At 43.6% G+C, this 15741-nt stretch overlaps 1 protein-coding gene across 5 annotated transcripts in view; it reads left to right on the top strand.

Moving 5' to 3' along the window:
• Window positions 1-14926, top strand: part of zbtb47b (zinc finger and BTB domain containing 47b) — a 284439-nt gene extending 269513 nt beyond the window's left edge. For all 5 annotated transcript variants that reach the window (XM_073055030.1, XM_073055029.1, XM_073055031.1 and 2 more), the window contains 2 exons: window positions 83-227; window positions 9893-14926. In XM_073055030.1, coding sequence (XP_072911131.1) covers window positions 83-227; window positions 9893-10266 — 519 coding nt within the window. In that variant the 3' untranslated portion in view covers window positions 10267-14926. The remainder of the gene's footprint in view (window positions 1-82; window positions 228-9892) is intronic.
• The last annotated feature ends 815 nt before the right edge of the window (window positions 14927-15741 follow it).

Genomic DNA, 15741 nt, shown 5'->3' with positions numbered 1-15741 from the left:
GGAGTTGGGCTGTACATGTCTTTACTCTTTCTGTAAGGAGCTGCACTAATCCTACCTTTCACACTTGTGTCTCAATCATTAGAACTGCAATGAAAGATTCCAGTACAAGTATCAGTTGCGCTCTCATATGAGCATCCACATCGGACACAAGCAGTTCATGTGTCAATGGTGCGGCAAGGATTTTAACATGAAGCAGTATTTCGATGAGCATATGAAGACGCACACTGGTACGGACATTTTTACTTTGTCGATCAAACGCATGTAGAGTTTGGTGTTCAAAGCGCAAACGTGGTCTTTCTGATCTCCGAGGATGGTGATGGTGTATCAGCGCCAGTTTTGTTGTGGGGTGTGGAAGAACACTTTAAACGTTTTTCTCTTTCCTGTCATTCTCAGAGAATAAAGGGCTGTTTTGCCAGTTACTTTACTGCTTCATAACAACAGTTTTTTCTGTGTGTGTGTGTGTGTGTGTGTGTGCGCGTGTGCGTGCGTGTGGGTGTGCGTGCATGCGTGTGTGTGCATGCGCACACGTTCTCCATCTCTCATACCCTTCCTCAACACTAATTATCTACAAATAAACCCTGTCAATGCAATATCCAACTCAAGTTCCCATTCTTTGCCTCGGAAATATACAGAAACGTCATCTTATCAATAGTTCTTGCTGGTTTTTATTTTTTTCTAAAAATGTTTCGTTGAGATACCACACAGAATAAGCCCTTCTGGACATTCAAGCTGCGCTGCTCAGCAATCGTCTGATTTAATCCTAGTCTAATCACAGGGCAATCTACAGGGACTGTGAGAGGAAACCTTAAAGAAGGCAAATGCAATGTTGGCATTTATTTCAAAGGGAATAAAATATAAAAGCAAAGAGAATATGCTGGGTCTTTATAAGATACTAGTCAGGCTGCACTTGGAGTATTATCAACAGTTTTGGGCCCTGTATCTCAGAAGGGATGTGTTGTCATTGAAGAGAGTCCAGAGGAGGTTCACGAGGATTATTCCAGGAATGAAGGGGTTAATGTGAGGAGCATTTGGCAGTTTTGGGCCTGTGCTCACTGGAATTTAGAATATTGTGGGGGAATCTCATTGAAACCTACCAAATGTTGAAAGGACTAGATAGGGTGGATGTGGAGAGGATGTTTCCTGTGGTGAGGATATCCAGAACCAGAGGGCACAGCCTCAAATTGAGGGGTGACCTTTTAGAACAGAGATAAAGAGGAATTTTTTTTAGCCAGAGAGTAGTGAATGTGTGGAATGCTCTGCCACAGGCTGCGATGGAGGCCAAGTCGATGGGTATATTTAAGGCAGAATTTGATCATTTTCTGATCGGTCAGGGCATCAAAGGATATGATGAGAAGGTGGGTGTATGGGGTTGAGTGGGATCCAGGATCAACCATGATGGAATGGCAAAGCAGGCTCGATGGGCTGAATGGCCTAATTCTGCTCCTATGTCTTGTGGTCTAAACCAGAGCACCTGAAGGAAATCCACATAGTCATGGGGAGAAGGTACATACTCCTTACAGGCAACGGCAGGAATTGAGCACAAGTCATCAGTACTGTAAAACGCCGTGCTCACCTCTACACTACCCTGGTTCTTGCACATCAGAGGGCAGGTTCCAGGATAGCACGAGGGAACAAGATTCCTGGATGAATTTAGTTCATTTTAGAGTCATAGAGTATGGAACCAGACCCCTCAGCCCAACTTGTTCAGGAAGACTGTGTAGCCCAGATAGCTAGTTCCTTCTGTCTATGTTTGGCCCTCTTAACCCCTCCCAAACTACTCGATCTGAGGAGAAGAATTGAGACTGATTCTTGCAATCTGACTAGATATTCACAAGCTGCTCAGGTAAAACCACAGATTAGGAATCAAACCTGCAATTTCTGGTCCACGTGAGGAGATACCTGTGTCTGTTTATCCACTGATAGAATCGTAGGGCAGTACTGCACAGAACAGGCCCTTCATCTCAGGACAGGTTGAATAGGTGAGGAGCACAGGAGAATGCAGAGAGATTTGTTAGAGGTATATAAAATTATGAGGGGTATAGATAGGGTAAATATAAGCAGGTTTTTTCCACTGAGGTTGGGTGAAACTAGAATTAGAGGTCATCAGTTAAGGGTGAATAAGGGGAACTTGAGGGGTATCTATTTCACTCGGAGGGTACTGAGAACGTGGAATGAGCTGCCAGTGGAAGTGGGTTTGATTTCAACACTTAAGAGAAATTTGGATAGGTACATGGATGGGAGGGGTATAGCCCAGGTGCAGGTCGATGAGACTGGACAGAATAATAGCTCAGCCTGACTAGTTGGGCCGAATGGCCTGTCTCTGGGCTGTCATGTTCTGTGACTCTAATCACCTATAAAGTTTTCTATCAATCCCTTAATATCCAGGTTAATAAGGGACAGCATGGTAATGTAGCGTTTAGCACAACGCTTTACAGTACCAGCAATCCAGATTCAATTCCCGCTGCTGCCTGTAAGGAGTTTGTACATTCTCCCCATGACTGTGTGGGTTTCCTCTGGGTGCTCCGGTTTCCTCCCACAATCCAAAGACAAACTGATTGGTAGGTTAATCAGTCATTGTAAATTGTCGTGTGATTAGGCTAGTCTGTCAATCGGGGGTTGCTGGGCCGCACGATTTGAAGGGCCTACACGGCACTGTATCTCAATAAATACATAAATTTATGTAAACTGTGAGTGACATTTCATCAGACATTACCTGGCTACCTGAGAGTAACCCATTTATTTTTGCACTTTCATTTCTTTTTCCCTCTTCCACCTTTTCTAATGAGTTACGATTTAGAAAGTTAGAGGGAGGATATTGTGGGGAGGAGAAATTACTGTGACACAAGGGCAGGAGCATACTGATGTAAGCATGCGCCTGCATATGGGATTGAGAAGAAGAGCTTGTAAAAAGATGGAATTGAAAGCTATAATCACAGGGTATTCTGCAGATGCTAGAAATCCAGAGCAAAAACCACACACACAGACATATAGACATCTGGAAGAATTCAGCAGGACAGGCAGCATCCATGTTTTGGGGCAAGACCCTTTATGAGGATTTTTGAAGGGACTCGATGCGAAAAGTCAAGTGTTTATTTATTTCCATAGTTGCTGCCTGACCTGCAGAATTGAAAGCTGTCAACTTAAATTTTAGCAGCATTCTTAACAAGTTAAAGGAATTGAGGGCCTGGATGTATATGGTCTGAGAGCCATTTCAAGGGCATGGTTACAAGGTGCTGAAAGGTTAGAACTCCTAATTCCAGGACATTAGATGTTTAGGAAGGACAAGCAGAAAAATAATGAGCGACATTAACGAAGGAGAAGATCAGTGCGCAATAGGTCAACAGATCAAGATGTAGAATCGGTTTGAATAGAAGTAAGAAGATGAGAAGGGCAACACACACAAAATGCTGAAGGAACTCAGCAGGTCAGGTAGCGTCTAGAAAAGAGTACAGTTGGCGTTTCAGGCCAATAGGTTTATCAGTGATAATTAAGGTGAATAGGGAAACAACATTACCTTACCCTTCAGACGTAGTACTTCACCTGTGGTTAAAGATGGTGCAAAATCTATCAGTCCCAGCAATCCCTTGTTTCCTTGCTGTGTATTTCATTAGACCAGGCGTTCCCCACCTGGAGTCCACACGCCCCTCGGTTAATGATACGGGTCCATGCCATTAAAAAGAGTTGGGAACCCCTGCATTAGACTCTGGAGATTTGTTTGCCTTCATGTACATAGTTATCTCTAACACTTCCTCTTTGATGCATACATAATCCAGACCATTGGCGTACAACTATCCTAATTGTCCATTCTCTCATCCTTCTCCCTGGTGGAGCACTGATGGGAAGGATTCATTCAGGACTCTGCCCATCCCCAAGCTCCACACAAAGAATTCCTTTCTCACCACTACTGAGGGGGCATACTCCTTCCATCGCTTCCCTCTAATAGATTTCTAAAAGCGTTAGAAATCTGCGTGCAGTTTTGGTCTTCAAATTTGAGGAAGGACATTCTTGCTATTGAGGGAGTGCAGCGTAGATTCACAAGGTTGATTCCCGGGATGGCGGGACTGTCATATGTTGAAAGATTGAAGCAACTGGGCCTGTATACACTGGAATTTAGAAAGATGAGAGGGGATCTGATTGAAACATATAAGATTGTTAAGGGATTGGACACACTGGAGGCAGGAAACATGTTCCGGATGTTGGGGGAGTCCACAACCAGAGGCCACAGTTTAAGAATAAGGGGTAGGCCATTTAGAGCGGAGTTGAGGAAAAACTTCTTCACCCAGAGAGTTGTGGATCTGTGGAATGCTGTGCCTCAGAAGGCAGTGGAGGCCAATTCTCTGGATGCTTTCAAGAAAGAGATAGAGCTCTTAAAGATAGCGGAGTCAAGGGATATAGGGAGAAGGCAGGAACAGGGTACTGATTGTGGATGACCAGCTATTTTCACAGTGAATGGCGGTGCTGTCTCAAAGGGCCAAATGGCCTACTCCTGCACCTATTGTCTATTGTTAGGAAATTCAGCATCTGAATTTGCACAGTACAAAAGTAGGTGAGAAAACAAGAAGTCACCTAGCCCAAAAAAGTATGCAAGTACGTGATACCCAGAGAGTGATGTCACAAGTAGAGTGGTGAAGAAGACTTTTAGCATGCAGGCCTTCGTCAGCCAGGGCATTGTTTTGAAGTTGAGATGGTATGTCGCATTTGTCCAGACTACTGGTTAATTGTGTTGGGTTTTGGTCACCCTGCTCGGGGAAAGACGTCACTAAGCTGAAAAGCAATTTAATAGGATCTTGGACAGGCAACTTTTTCACCCAGAGGGTGATCGGTACATGGAATGAGCTGCCAGTGGAAGTGGTTGGGACAGGTACATGAACATTTAAAAGACTTGGACGGGGCATGGATAGAGAAGGTTCAGAGGGACAGGGGGCCAAACGCGTGCAAATGTGACTAGCTTAGAAAGGAATTTTAGTTGATGTGGACCAATTAGGGCAAAGGACCCATTTCTGTGCTCAGTGACTCTATGTGAATTGGCAAATGGAGGAGAGTGTGGGTAAACATGAGGCCTCCCACTAAAGTCTGAGGTATACAGGGAAAACAGGAAGGGCGCCAATACAGTCCCCTGTGGGGCCCCATTGCTGTTTATAGCCATGTCTGACACACAGCTGTGAAGCCACACAAGGGAGGACGTCCAGGGAAGAAGGAACTCCCCACTTGGGCCGTGCTATCACAGAGCTGGAGGTACAGAAGCCTGAGATGAACACCGCCAAGATCAAAAACAGCTACTTCCCTTCGACCTATTCAGTTCTTGAACCCGCTGGCAAAAACTTAATACTATAGATTGGTAACACTATTTAACCACTTGGCACATCAATGGACTTCAGTTTTTTTTTGGTTGTTATTGTATTTTCTTGCAGAACATCGTATATAATTTGTTTAATTTATATTTTCTCAAGAGTGTTGCTTACCTGATGCTCTGTGCCTGTGAAGTTGCTGCAAGGAAGTTTATCATTGCACCTGTACACACATGGACTTGTGCATTTGGCAATTAACTTTTGAGAACCTTGATTTTACTGGTTGCTTTCCTGAGGCAGTGGGAAGTGGCTATTAGCAGTGAGGCTGGTTTTCATATACTTACCCCTGTTTCTACTTATCCTTTTCATACATTTGGTCCCTGGCATATCAGATTGTTGAGCAGCTCTGCTCAACCATTAGGCATTCATCGTCAGCAACAAAGTCTTTCTCCTTGAAAACTTTCTGGAAACATTTGCACAATTATTAAATGTGGTTTAAAAAATACTGGCTGCTTGCCTCCTGTAGCTCTCCTTGGCTTGAACATGCATGCTGAAGGGCCATTTTGGTGGTAATTCAATACACTGATGACGCAAGTTGTACTGAGTGCACAATACCCAAGCTAGGGAACGTGGGCTACTTAGCTCAGTTGATTGTAACAATCTGCATTCAGTATGTATCAGGAGTTCTGTAAAATGTGTCTATTATTTCTATGTGAAGCTCTTCATTATTTTCCACCATAAAACATAAGAATAGAATTAGGCCATTCGGCCCATTGAGTCTTCTCCACTATTCCATCATGGCTGATTCATTATTCCTTTCAACCCCATTTTCCTGCCTTCTCCCTGTAACCTTTTGACACCCTTGCTAATCAACCTCTGCTTTAAATATACCTAATGACTTGGCCTTCACAGCCTCCGGTAGCATTGAGTTCCACAGATTCACCACCCTCTGGCTAAAGAAATTCCTCCTCATCTCTGTTCTAAATGGACACATCTCTGTGTTCTGAGGTTGTCCCCTCTGGCCCTAGACTCCCATGTCTGCTCTATGTAAGCCTTTCAATATTCAATTGGTTTCAGTGAATCCATAGTGGTTATGTGCTTTGGCAGGAAAAGTACGATTATCCCATCGGCCTCCAATTTCTGTATTTGCTACCCTTCCCTGAGCTCTCATCTTTGTCTGAATGGCTGCTGAACAGATTGAATCACAGGCTATTTAACCAATGAACCCACAGTGAAGAGCAATTTCCAGTAATACAGTGTAGATCAGGGGACCTTCACTCTGTTTGCCACAAAAGGTGGGATTTCCCAGTGGCCACCTATTTCAATTCAACTTCCCATTCCAAATTGGCCTCCTCCTCTGCCATGACGAGGCCACTCTCAGATTGGAGGAACGACACCTCATATTCCGTCTAAGTAGCCTTCAACCTGATGGCACGAACATTGACTTTTCAACTCCCCCCTACCCTCTCTCTTTGTCCATTCCCCAGTCTGGCTTCCTTCTCATCACTTCTCACCTGCCCAACATCTCCCTCTGGTGCTCTTTCTTCCATGGTCCACTGTCCTCTCCTCTTAAAGTCCTTCAGCCCATTACCTGTTCCACCTATCAACTCCTAGCTTCTTACTTCATTCCTCCCTCCAAGACTGATGAAGGATTTCCACTCTAAACATTGACTATTTATTCCTCTCCATAGGTGCTGCCTGACTTGCTGAGTTCCTCCAGCATTTTGTCAGTGTTAATAAGAATTTAGAAGTTTGTGTGTGTGTGTGAGAGAGAGAGAGAGAGAGAGAGAGATGTGAGCATCACTGACATTGTCGGTATTCCACTCTTCTTGCCGGCCCTTGAGAAAGTGATACTCAGCTGCCACCAGGAGCTGTTGGGCGAGGGTAGTTGTGTCAGGTAGATTTAGTCTTGATTATGAGGGAATAGGTAAAGTGCTTCCTGGTCAAGATAATTTAGACTTGTATGGGTATTTTGAGTTCTCGCATGTCTGCTGCCCTCGTCCTCCCCTGTGGGAGAAGTTGTGGATATGGCCGGATTTGTTTGAACTGCCTAATGGATTAACTGCCACGTCTTCTGTTGGTGTACACTTCAGCCAGAGTCCATACGATCATAGGGGCTGAATTAGGCCATTCAGCCCGTCAAGTCTGCTCCTCCATTTCATCAAGGCTAATTTATTATCCCTTTCAACCCCATTGTCCTGCCTTCTCCCTGCAACAGTCCTGTTGTGCAGGAGGGAACGGATCAAAGGGAAGGAAGCTCCAGATGGAAGAGCAGATTGACGTATTTATCTTTTTTATTGAAACATAGATAATGGGGACAAGAGTAGAGAATTTTCTCCCATGCAGTATGATCCTTGGTGATCATCGCAATTCTGTATCCTGTTTCCAACTATCCCCCATCTTCATTGATTGCATCTTCTCCCCCCCCCCCCCCCCCGCACGGCACAGCAGTGTAACGGTTGGCGCATTGCTTTGCAGCGCCTGCTTTCACCGATCGGGGGTCTGGAAGGAGCTTGTACGTTCTCCCCGTGACCGAGTGGGTGCTCCCCTGGCTTCCTCCCACATTCCAAAGACGTACAGTTAGGGTCAGTAAGTTGTGGGCACACTGTGTTGGCCCTGGGAGCACGGCAACACTTGCAGCTACACCCAGCACATCCTCACAAGCTTGATTTGATATTTTTCACTCAGTGTTTTGATGGACGCGTGTCAAGTTACAGCTAAGCTAACTTCTTGAATGTATTTAAGTTCAAGGACAGCTTCTATCCCACTGTTTATGGATTGTTGAATGGATCACTTGGACTCTCAATCTATCTCGTAATGATGTTGCACTTTGTCATTTACCTGCCCTGCACTTTTTCAATAGCTTTTACACTTTATACAGATCAGATCAGTACACAGTGCATTGAGCTAGAATACAGTAAAACAGTAACAATGCAGAATAAACAGCGTGCAAGGCAAGTTTTTCACTGTCTCGGTACATGTGACAATAATAATTAGCAGCAAAAAGCAAGCTGCTAGAGGAACTCAGCGGGTCAGGCAGCATCCCTGGAGGGAGATGGACAGTGTCGCCAGCATCAAGGACCTCTTCAAAAGGCGATGACTCAAAAAGGCAGCATCCGTCAATAAGGACCCCCATCACCCAGCAAGGAAGGAGATACATGAGCCTGAAGACACACACTCAACACTTTAGGAACAGCTTCTTCCCCTCTGCCATCAGATTTCCAAATGGGCAATGAATCTATGAACACACCAGCCATAAATGTTTTGCTCTCTTTCTGCACTACTTATTCAATTTAATTTTTAAAAACATATTTCTTATTGTAATTTATTGTTCATTATGTGCCGTGTCATATGATATGGGCGTTCATGGCCTTTCCATGATTGTTCTTGGCAAGTTTTTCCACAGAAGCAGTTTGCCATTGCCTTCATCTGGGCAGTGTCTTTACAAGACACTGAAAAGCTGTCTGTTTCCCTCCACAGATGCTGCCCAACCTGCTGAGTTCCTCCTGTAGCTTAACATCTTTGTTGATCCAGATTCAGCCATTTGCACTTTGTGCCTCTATTTAATCATTTTGGTTTGCCAACAAAGCTGCTTGTTGATAATTGGGCTTGTCTGTACTGTTTGACATGATTCCAACATTCCATTGGGAATCTCATGCTTCCCACTGCTCTTAGCCAAATAAGTCCTCTCACCAGAGGTGGTGCTGCCTGCTGTTGGGCAAACACAGCTCAGACACTTTTGGGACTTGTTCATAAAGACTGGACTCAAGGGCTTTTTAAAGACATCTGGTGTGATTTTTCAGGAAAACAGAGAGTTGGAGCCAAGAGGGAATGTTATGTGAGATCGGTTGGATACCTCTTCAAAGAGCTATGATTCAAACAATGTATTCAAAATGCTTGGCTTGGTCAGGCAGCATCTATGGAGGGAAACGAACAGTCAATATTTCGGGCTGAGATCCATCAGCACTGTCCACTTCCATCCATAGATGCTGCCTGACCCACTGAGTGCCTGCAGCATTTTGTGTGTGTTGCTCCAGATTTCCAGCATCTGCAGAATCTTTTGTGGCAGTCGCTAACGGACTGGGCCAAAGGGTCTGCAGTGCATTGTTCTGATGGAGTACTCCAGGCTTATAAATCCATTATCTGCTGGACCCTGATGGCGCAGCTTGGTTGGAGATTCCCCATATCACTAATCGCTGGGTTTCAGCCCAAGTAAAAGTTAACTAGGTTAGGACTTTATATTCCCTGAAGTGTTGGAAAATGTGGGAGGATTTGATAGAGGTATATAAAATCATGAGGGATATAACCCACTGCGGTTGGGTGAGACAAGTATGCAAGGTCAAAGGTTAAGAGTGAAATGTGTAAGGGGAACCTGAAGGGAAATTGTTCACTCAGAGGGTGATGTGAATGTGAAACAATCTGCCCTGCCAACAGAAGTGGTAGTACGGGTTCATTTGCAAGATTTAAGGGAAGTTTGCATAAGTGTATGGATGGGAGGGGTATGGAGGTCAATAGGACAAGGCAGAATAAATTTTGCACAGGCAAGATGGGTTGAAGGGCCTGTTTCTTGACTCTTAAGAAATGAACTTTCTGCTTGCTTGCAGGGGAGAAACCATACATCTGTGAAATCTGCGGCAAGAGCTTCACCAGTCGACCAAACATGAAGCGCCATCGCCGGACGCACACAGGCGAGAAGCCATACCCTTGTGACGTCTGCGGGCAGCGTTTCCGCTTTTCCAACATGCTGAAGGCGCACAAGGAGAAGTGTTTCCGAGTAACCAACCCCGTCACAGCAGACAGCAGCCCGCTGAGCCTCACCTCCAGCGTGCCCCCCAATTCCAGCCCCCTCATCTCCCACCCCCACTCCCTCCCGCTGCCCCTCCTGCACTCCCTCCCCCCGACCCTCCCCCCTCCTCCCCACCTGCCGCCCCCTCCACCCCTCTTCCCAGCCGGACGGATAAACGCCAACAACAATTGAGTGGCTGTGAGCTGGTTTCTCTCCAAACAGAAGAGACGAGGGACTGGCCAAGTGGTTGGAGCCATGCCCCAGGTGTGACGCCGAATACACTGTTACCTGGAAGGAATACAACCAAAGGAGGCATATGTACTTAAAGGACGGGGTGTAACAGTCAATGAACCTAGGGGAAAAAAGACTTATGTAACAAAAAAAAACTATTTTGGTGTATTATTTACATTAAAGATGTAGACAGGATTTTTTTTTAAATACCATATAGGACAGGACTGGTGATAACTAGTCTGAACCACTTTTAAAGACAACCATAGACTCTAACTATTCACTAAAAAATATCTTTTGTTAGAATTTTCAAACACAAATATACCTGCAGCATATAATGCAAGAAGGACATGTACAGATTTAATACAGTGTGCATCTTGAGGGCAAAGGGACTGAACAAGTAGCCCTTCATAAATGTGTTCCTGATGTACTTAATTAGCAAGGTAATATGGGATTCTTCCCCTTCCTGCCGTTCTCCTTTTCCCCCCTCGCCTCCAATCTGTAACCTGCTGTTTTATTTAACAAAATGAGCTGTGCTTGTGTGTAGCAAGTTTAACCACTTACTGGAGTGTACCCAACAGACTTGACATTTTAGCAGCCAGTGTTGTGTGGTGTAAGTGAACCGGAACCATAAGAGTGTGTGGCCTGCTGTGGAATCGATTGAAGCAACGGTAAGAGTGAAGGAGTTGCAGCTTATGGGAATGTACAAAAAACCAAAGAGGGAAAGACTGTCAGGATGAATATTTAGCAAATAGTTCCACCAGGCTAGGAAGTTACTGGTGCGAATCCTACTTCTCCCAGCCTTCTGAACCCACTCCAGCTCACACCTTTGCTGCTTTTACCTCCAAAATTTACATACCTTTCTGTGGTTAGTTTTCCAGAGCACAGAATTAGCACTTAATTATGGGCACTGCGTCTTTCGACGGGAAGGTGGAGCTAATAACTACAGAAATTGTCATTTTCAAGCCCGTGGAATGCAAGAAAGATGGTTATAGAGCTGGTCTGGGGTTGTTTGATGGAAAGTTGGGAGTGGAACTAGTCAGTATAACCCTGAAGAAACGCAGTGATTCTGCTCTGCACCCAGCAGAAGAGGCACATAGGACTGAGCCGAGAAAAGACACAGTGGCGCTCGAGCAAGGCGTGTGAGGTTATTGGCATCTTACCAACAACGACTGCTCCAAGCTGCAGTGAGTGAGGGCTTCTCTTCATTAAATCTCTATATACTCAACAGGAAAATAGGACTTCTCTTTCAAATATTGCCTTAAACGATTGGGTACTTTGAGTTGCAAGGGGCGCTTCGATGAAGGACATGTTTCTACCCCTCTTTCCACTACTCCCAGCTCATCTGGCTGCTGGTGGTTAACCTGGAGATGTACTCCAGTCTAAAACGTAAAAGTAGCATTGCGTCTTTGTTGTAGAATTGGAGGTTTGTGTTTCAGAGATGAGTGGGTCAGCAGGCAATAAGGCTACTCTGGTGATTTGTACTTGTGTGCAAGTTTCAACTGGTATTTCAGTAAGTGTTCAAGTAGGATCTTGATTGCATAAATGATCAAACCTCATGAGTTTTCCTTAGCCAAGTATTTTATTTTAGTCAAATATCCTGCATGATTGTGCCCAAAAGACAAAGGAACATTGATTGATGGAATGGTGAATTGAATTTCTCAAGCTGTTATTTTTGGTAGCCCCTCTAGTATGTGATCAGGTAGTGGTGTGGAAATCCCGAGAGAGATCATTTGCATTGGTTAGCTTTTGCGTCATCCAGTTTGCTCACGATGACTTCACCTCAAACATGGTGGACTCTGGAAAGAGAACTTTTTGCAAGCAGAATCATGGGACAGTGCGGTCTTCTTTTGCAAGTGCAACAGGCAGGTAGGGAACCAAGTGGTTGGTTGACCATTATTGCAAAGCGATTGGAGTACAAGGGTGCATGTCATGCTGCAGTTAGTTTGGGTGTTGTTGAGACCACGCCTAGTTTAATTGTATTGACTGCTCTGTCTATGGATTGTCACATGTGGAGAGATTTAGTCAAATAGTGTATATTCCCTAGGGTTTCAACAGAAAATGTTATGAGGCCTGATAGGGTGAACACTGAGAATAGATCTCATGGCTGGAGAGCTTAGATTGAGCCATTTGGGACTGAGCTGAGGAGAAATCTCTTGACTCAAAGGCTTCTGAATGTGTAGAGTTCTCAATCTCAGAAGGCAATGGATGTTTAGTTCTTGAATTTATTCAAGATGAGCTTGAATAGATTTTCAGGATACTACTGTGTAGGTAACCAAATTGTCCTCATCTTGAACAGCGGGGAATGGTAAGCGGCCTCTTCTGGGCCCTGCCTTCTCTCATTCTTGTAGGCCAACCAGACACTGCTGGGCATACCAGGGCATTGCTGGTGCTTTCAAGGTCTTTAATTAGACCATTAGGAAGAGCTGCCAGCGTCGACCATGTTCCCAGATGCTGCCGTTTTAATTAATTTTGTTTTGTTCAACTAACGGGTACTAGCAAACTTTTGTTTTAAACTTGAACACTAACCTAGATTTTAAAGGCATTAGTACAATGAGACTGGTGGGCAGTCTTGCTTTTTGAAACTAGAGCTGCTGTGATTGCTCGCTTTGGGCCTTGGTTTCTCAGACAACCTTGTACACTACACTGCATCCACATCAAAGGTGTGCAGTTACTGCATCTCCCACTCCCTCCTCCTGTTGTCCAGTACGGGATGAGGTAGGACTGGAAAAGGTAGACAGACGCTCATGGTTCAGAAATTACATAATCAGCAGTTTTAATCGTAATAAAAATCACTATCTTGTATCGGGAAGGAGTAGAAGTTCCTTGTTTCCATTGTGCAGGTTTATAACATTTAGTGGTAAGAAGCAGGGGAGTAAATCTTTGCAAGTGCACTGTTAAGTCACAAGCTATATTTTATCAGAGAATTTAACGTGCAGTATTTGTCGTTGTACAGAGGAGATAAGGAGTATGTCAGTGAAGCATCACAGTATTTTTAATGTGCTCTTATCGGATACAGAGTTTAAAATATTAAATAAAATAAAAAAAGTTGGTTATTGTAAAGACATAGGACTTTTTTTAATATTAAGTGTTTTTGATACTTTTGAATTCTGCCTATTTTGCTCATCGTGAAGAGATGGAAACTTAGGAAAGTCACAATTAAAGCAATAGTAACCAAGGGAATGCACATCCTGACGCTTTCATGCAGCACTTTCTGACTCTTCTAACATAGCCCTCGGATGGTCATTGGCAAGTATAAACCCTTAAAAAAAACAATTTGGCCTCCTGTAATAGATCTATCATAGTCACTGCAAACTTATTGTTTGCAATTTGGCCTGATGCTGGAAATAAAGGGTAGTCCCCACATTGTGACATTTGCACAAAAACAGTTCAAGGTGAATAATAAATAATTCATTCCTTTTCCTTAACCCTGTGGTCTACACTGCATATGGTCGCACACCAAACGGCTACAGCCAGGCATTGTGATATGCCCTCTTTGTGGCTGGGATCTCTTTATGTATTATTGAGAGGAGGGAGGGCTGAATTCGCAACCCTATTTTTAAAAAAAAAAAGAAAAAAATGTTTTTGACAAAAAATTATCCCAAAGAAAGCAATAAATGGACATTTTTCATTTAAAAGCAGGACAAACTTGCACAGGTTATATATTGCACCCATACAGTCTATAGTAGTGACATCAAGTCTCAGCCAACAATATTAAGGGGATTTTATTTTGTTTTGGTGGCACTTCCTGTGGTGAGTCTTATTTTTTTTCTAAAATAAATCCTCGTTCCAATTCCGACTTTCATCCCTTTACCAGTTGAATTCACATTACTGTTCTGTACGGAAGTAGTTCTGTATGGCATGCTGTTGTCTGCCGACTCCTGAGGCTGAATCAGTTCAAGGTTTGGATGAGTTACACTCAAAGGTTTCATTAAATTCATAGGCATTTAAATTCGAAGGTCAGAGTTGAAAGGTGAGGATTAATATTGAATTGGAGCATTTAACTGTAGCAGTACTGAACAATATCATGGATAAATTTATTCATGTGCTTCACTTAGGTAAGCTAATTTTACCATGAAATCTTGCACCTTATCCCTATTTAATGGCCCTTTCTACACAGACCAGAGGGGGTTGGTTGGTCCGGGGGAGGGGAGGGGTTGGTAGAGAGAAATGATGCTTTGTACTGTAGTGTTCCACTATCTTGCTGAGAGATTTTTTTTTGAAGTGAGATTGTACCAATGTTGCTCGCTGCATAGTACAGCCTCAATCAGGTAGCAAACAGCTTGTTGAACATAGGGAAATGCTACAGTTAATATTCAGTGGATTTGAGGCCAAAATTTAGCTTGGCCGTTTAGTAAAGCATTAGGTTTAAGAAAAAAATCAAATTTGTGTATCAGTCATAAGTATCTTAATTCTATATTTTACTACATAAACACATCTTAGTTATCTTGTGTATATAGCATTAATATAGAATGTTGTAATCTTGTGGTTAAAAGGAAGATTATGTCAATAGGTGCTACAATTACTGGTCTATATCCGTCATTTATGTATTGCTTAGTGTATAGTGTATTCAGGATTTGCTGTCTAAATTCCTGACAGAAATAAACCCTTTCATTATAATAAATATATGGTTTATGTCTTGTTTTTTTAAACTATACACTCAGTGGCCACTTTATTAGGTACAGGAGGTAAATCAAATTTGTTTATCAGTACAGGAGTTCTTGATATCAAGTGGCCACTGAGTGTATGTTCATGGTCTTTTGCTTTAGTAGCCTATCCACTTCAAAGTTCAATGTGTTGTGCATTCAGAGATGCTCTACAGCACACCACTGTTGTAACTTGTGGTTATCAGAGTTACTGTCACCTTCCTATCAGCTTGAACCAGTCTGGACATTCTCCTCTGACCTCTCTCATTAACAAGGTGTTTTCGCCCACAGAACTGCCCATTCACGTTTGGTTTTAGCACCATTCTCCATAAGCTCCTGAGATTACTCTAGTAATCTTCTGCCACGATGAAGCCACTCTCAGGTTGGAGGGGTGACACCTCATATTCTGTCTCGGTGGCTTCCAATTAGATGTCATGAACATTGATTTCTCCAACTTCTGTTAATTTTTCCCCTCCCCCTTTCCTCTTCAATTCCCACTGTCCCCTCCTTCTTAAATTCTTCTCCTCACCTGCCTAAAACCTCCTCCTGGTGGCCCTCTTCCTTCCCTCTCTCCCATGGTCCACTCTCCTTCTTACCAGATTCCTCCTTCTCCAGCCCTTTCCCTTTTCCAACCATCCCCTCCAAAATGGACGTTAAAACAAAATGATCCTATTAAGCAAAGCTAAAGGTGAGGAGGAGAGTACTTGTAATATTTCCTTCATTTTGGCATCACTTCACTCAGTGTCAATATAATAAATAATCTGTTCATTATCACACTGTTATTTGAGGAAGA

This window comes from Hemitrygon akajei, chromosome 8 (genome assembly GCF_048418815.1).
Source record: "Hemitrygon akajei chromosome 8, sHemAka1.3, whole genome shotgun sequence".
Taxonomy (NCBI): Eukaryota; Metazoa; Chordata; class Chondrichthyes; order Myliobatiformes; family Dasyatidae; genus Hemitrygon; species Hemitrygon akajei.
Note: the sequence above shows the minus strand (reverse complement) of the source record. Positions and strands in the feature narration are given on the sequence as shown.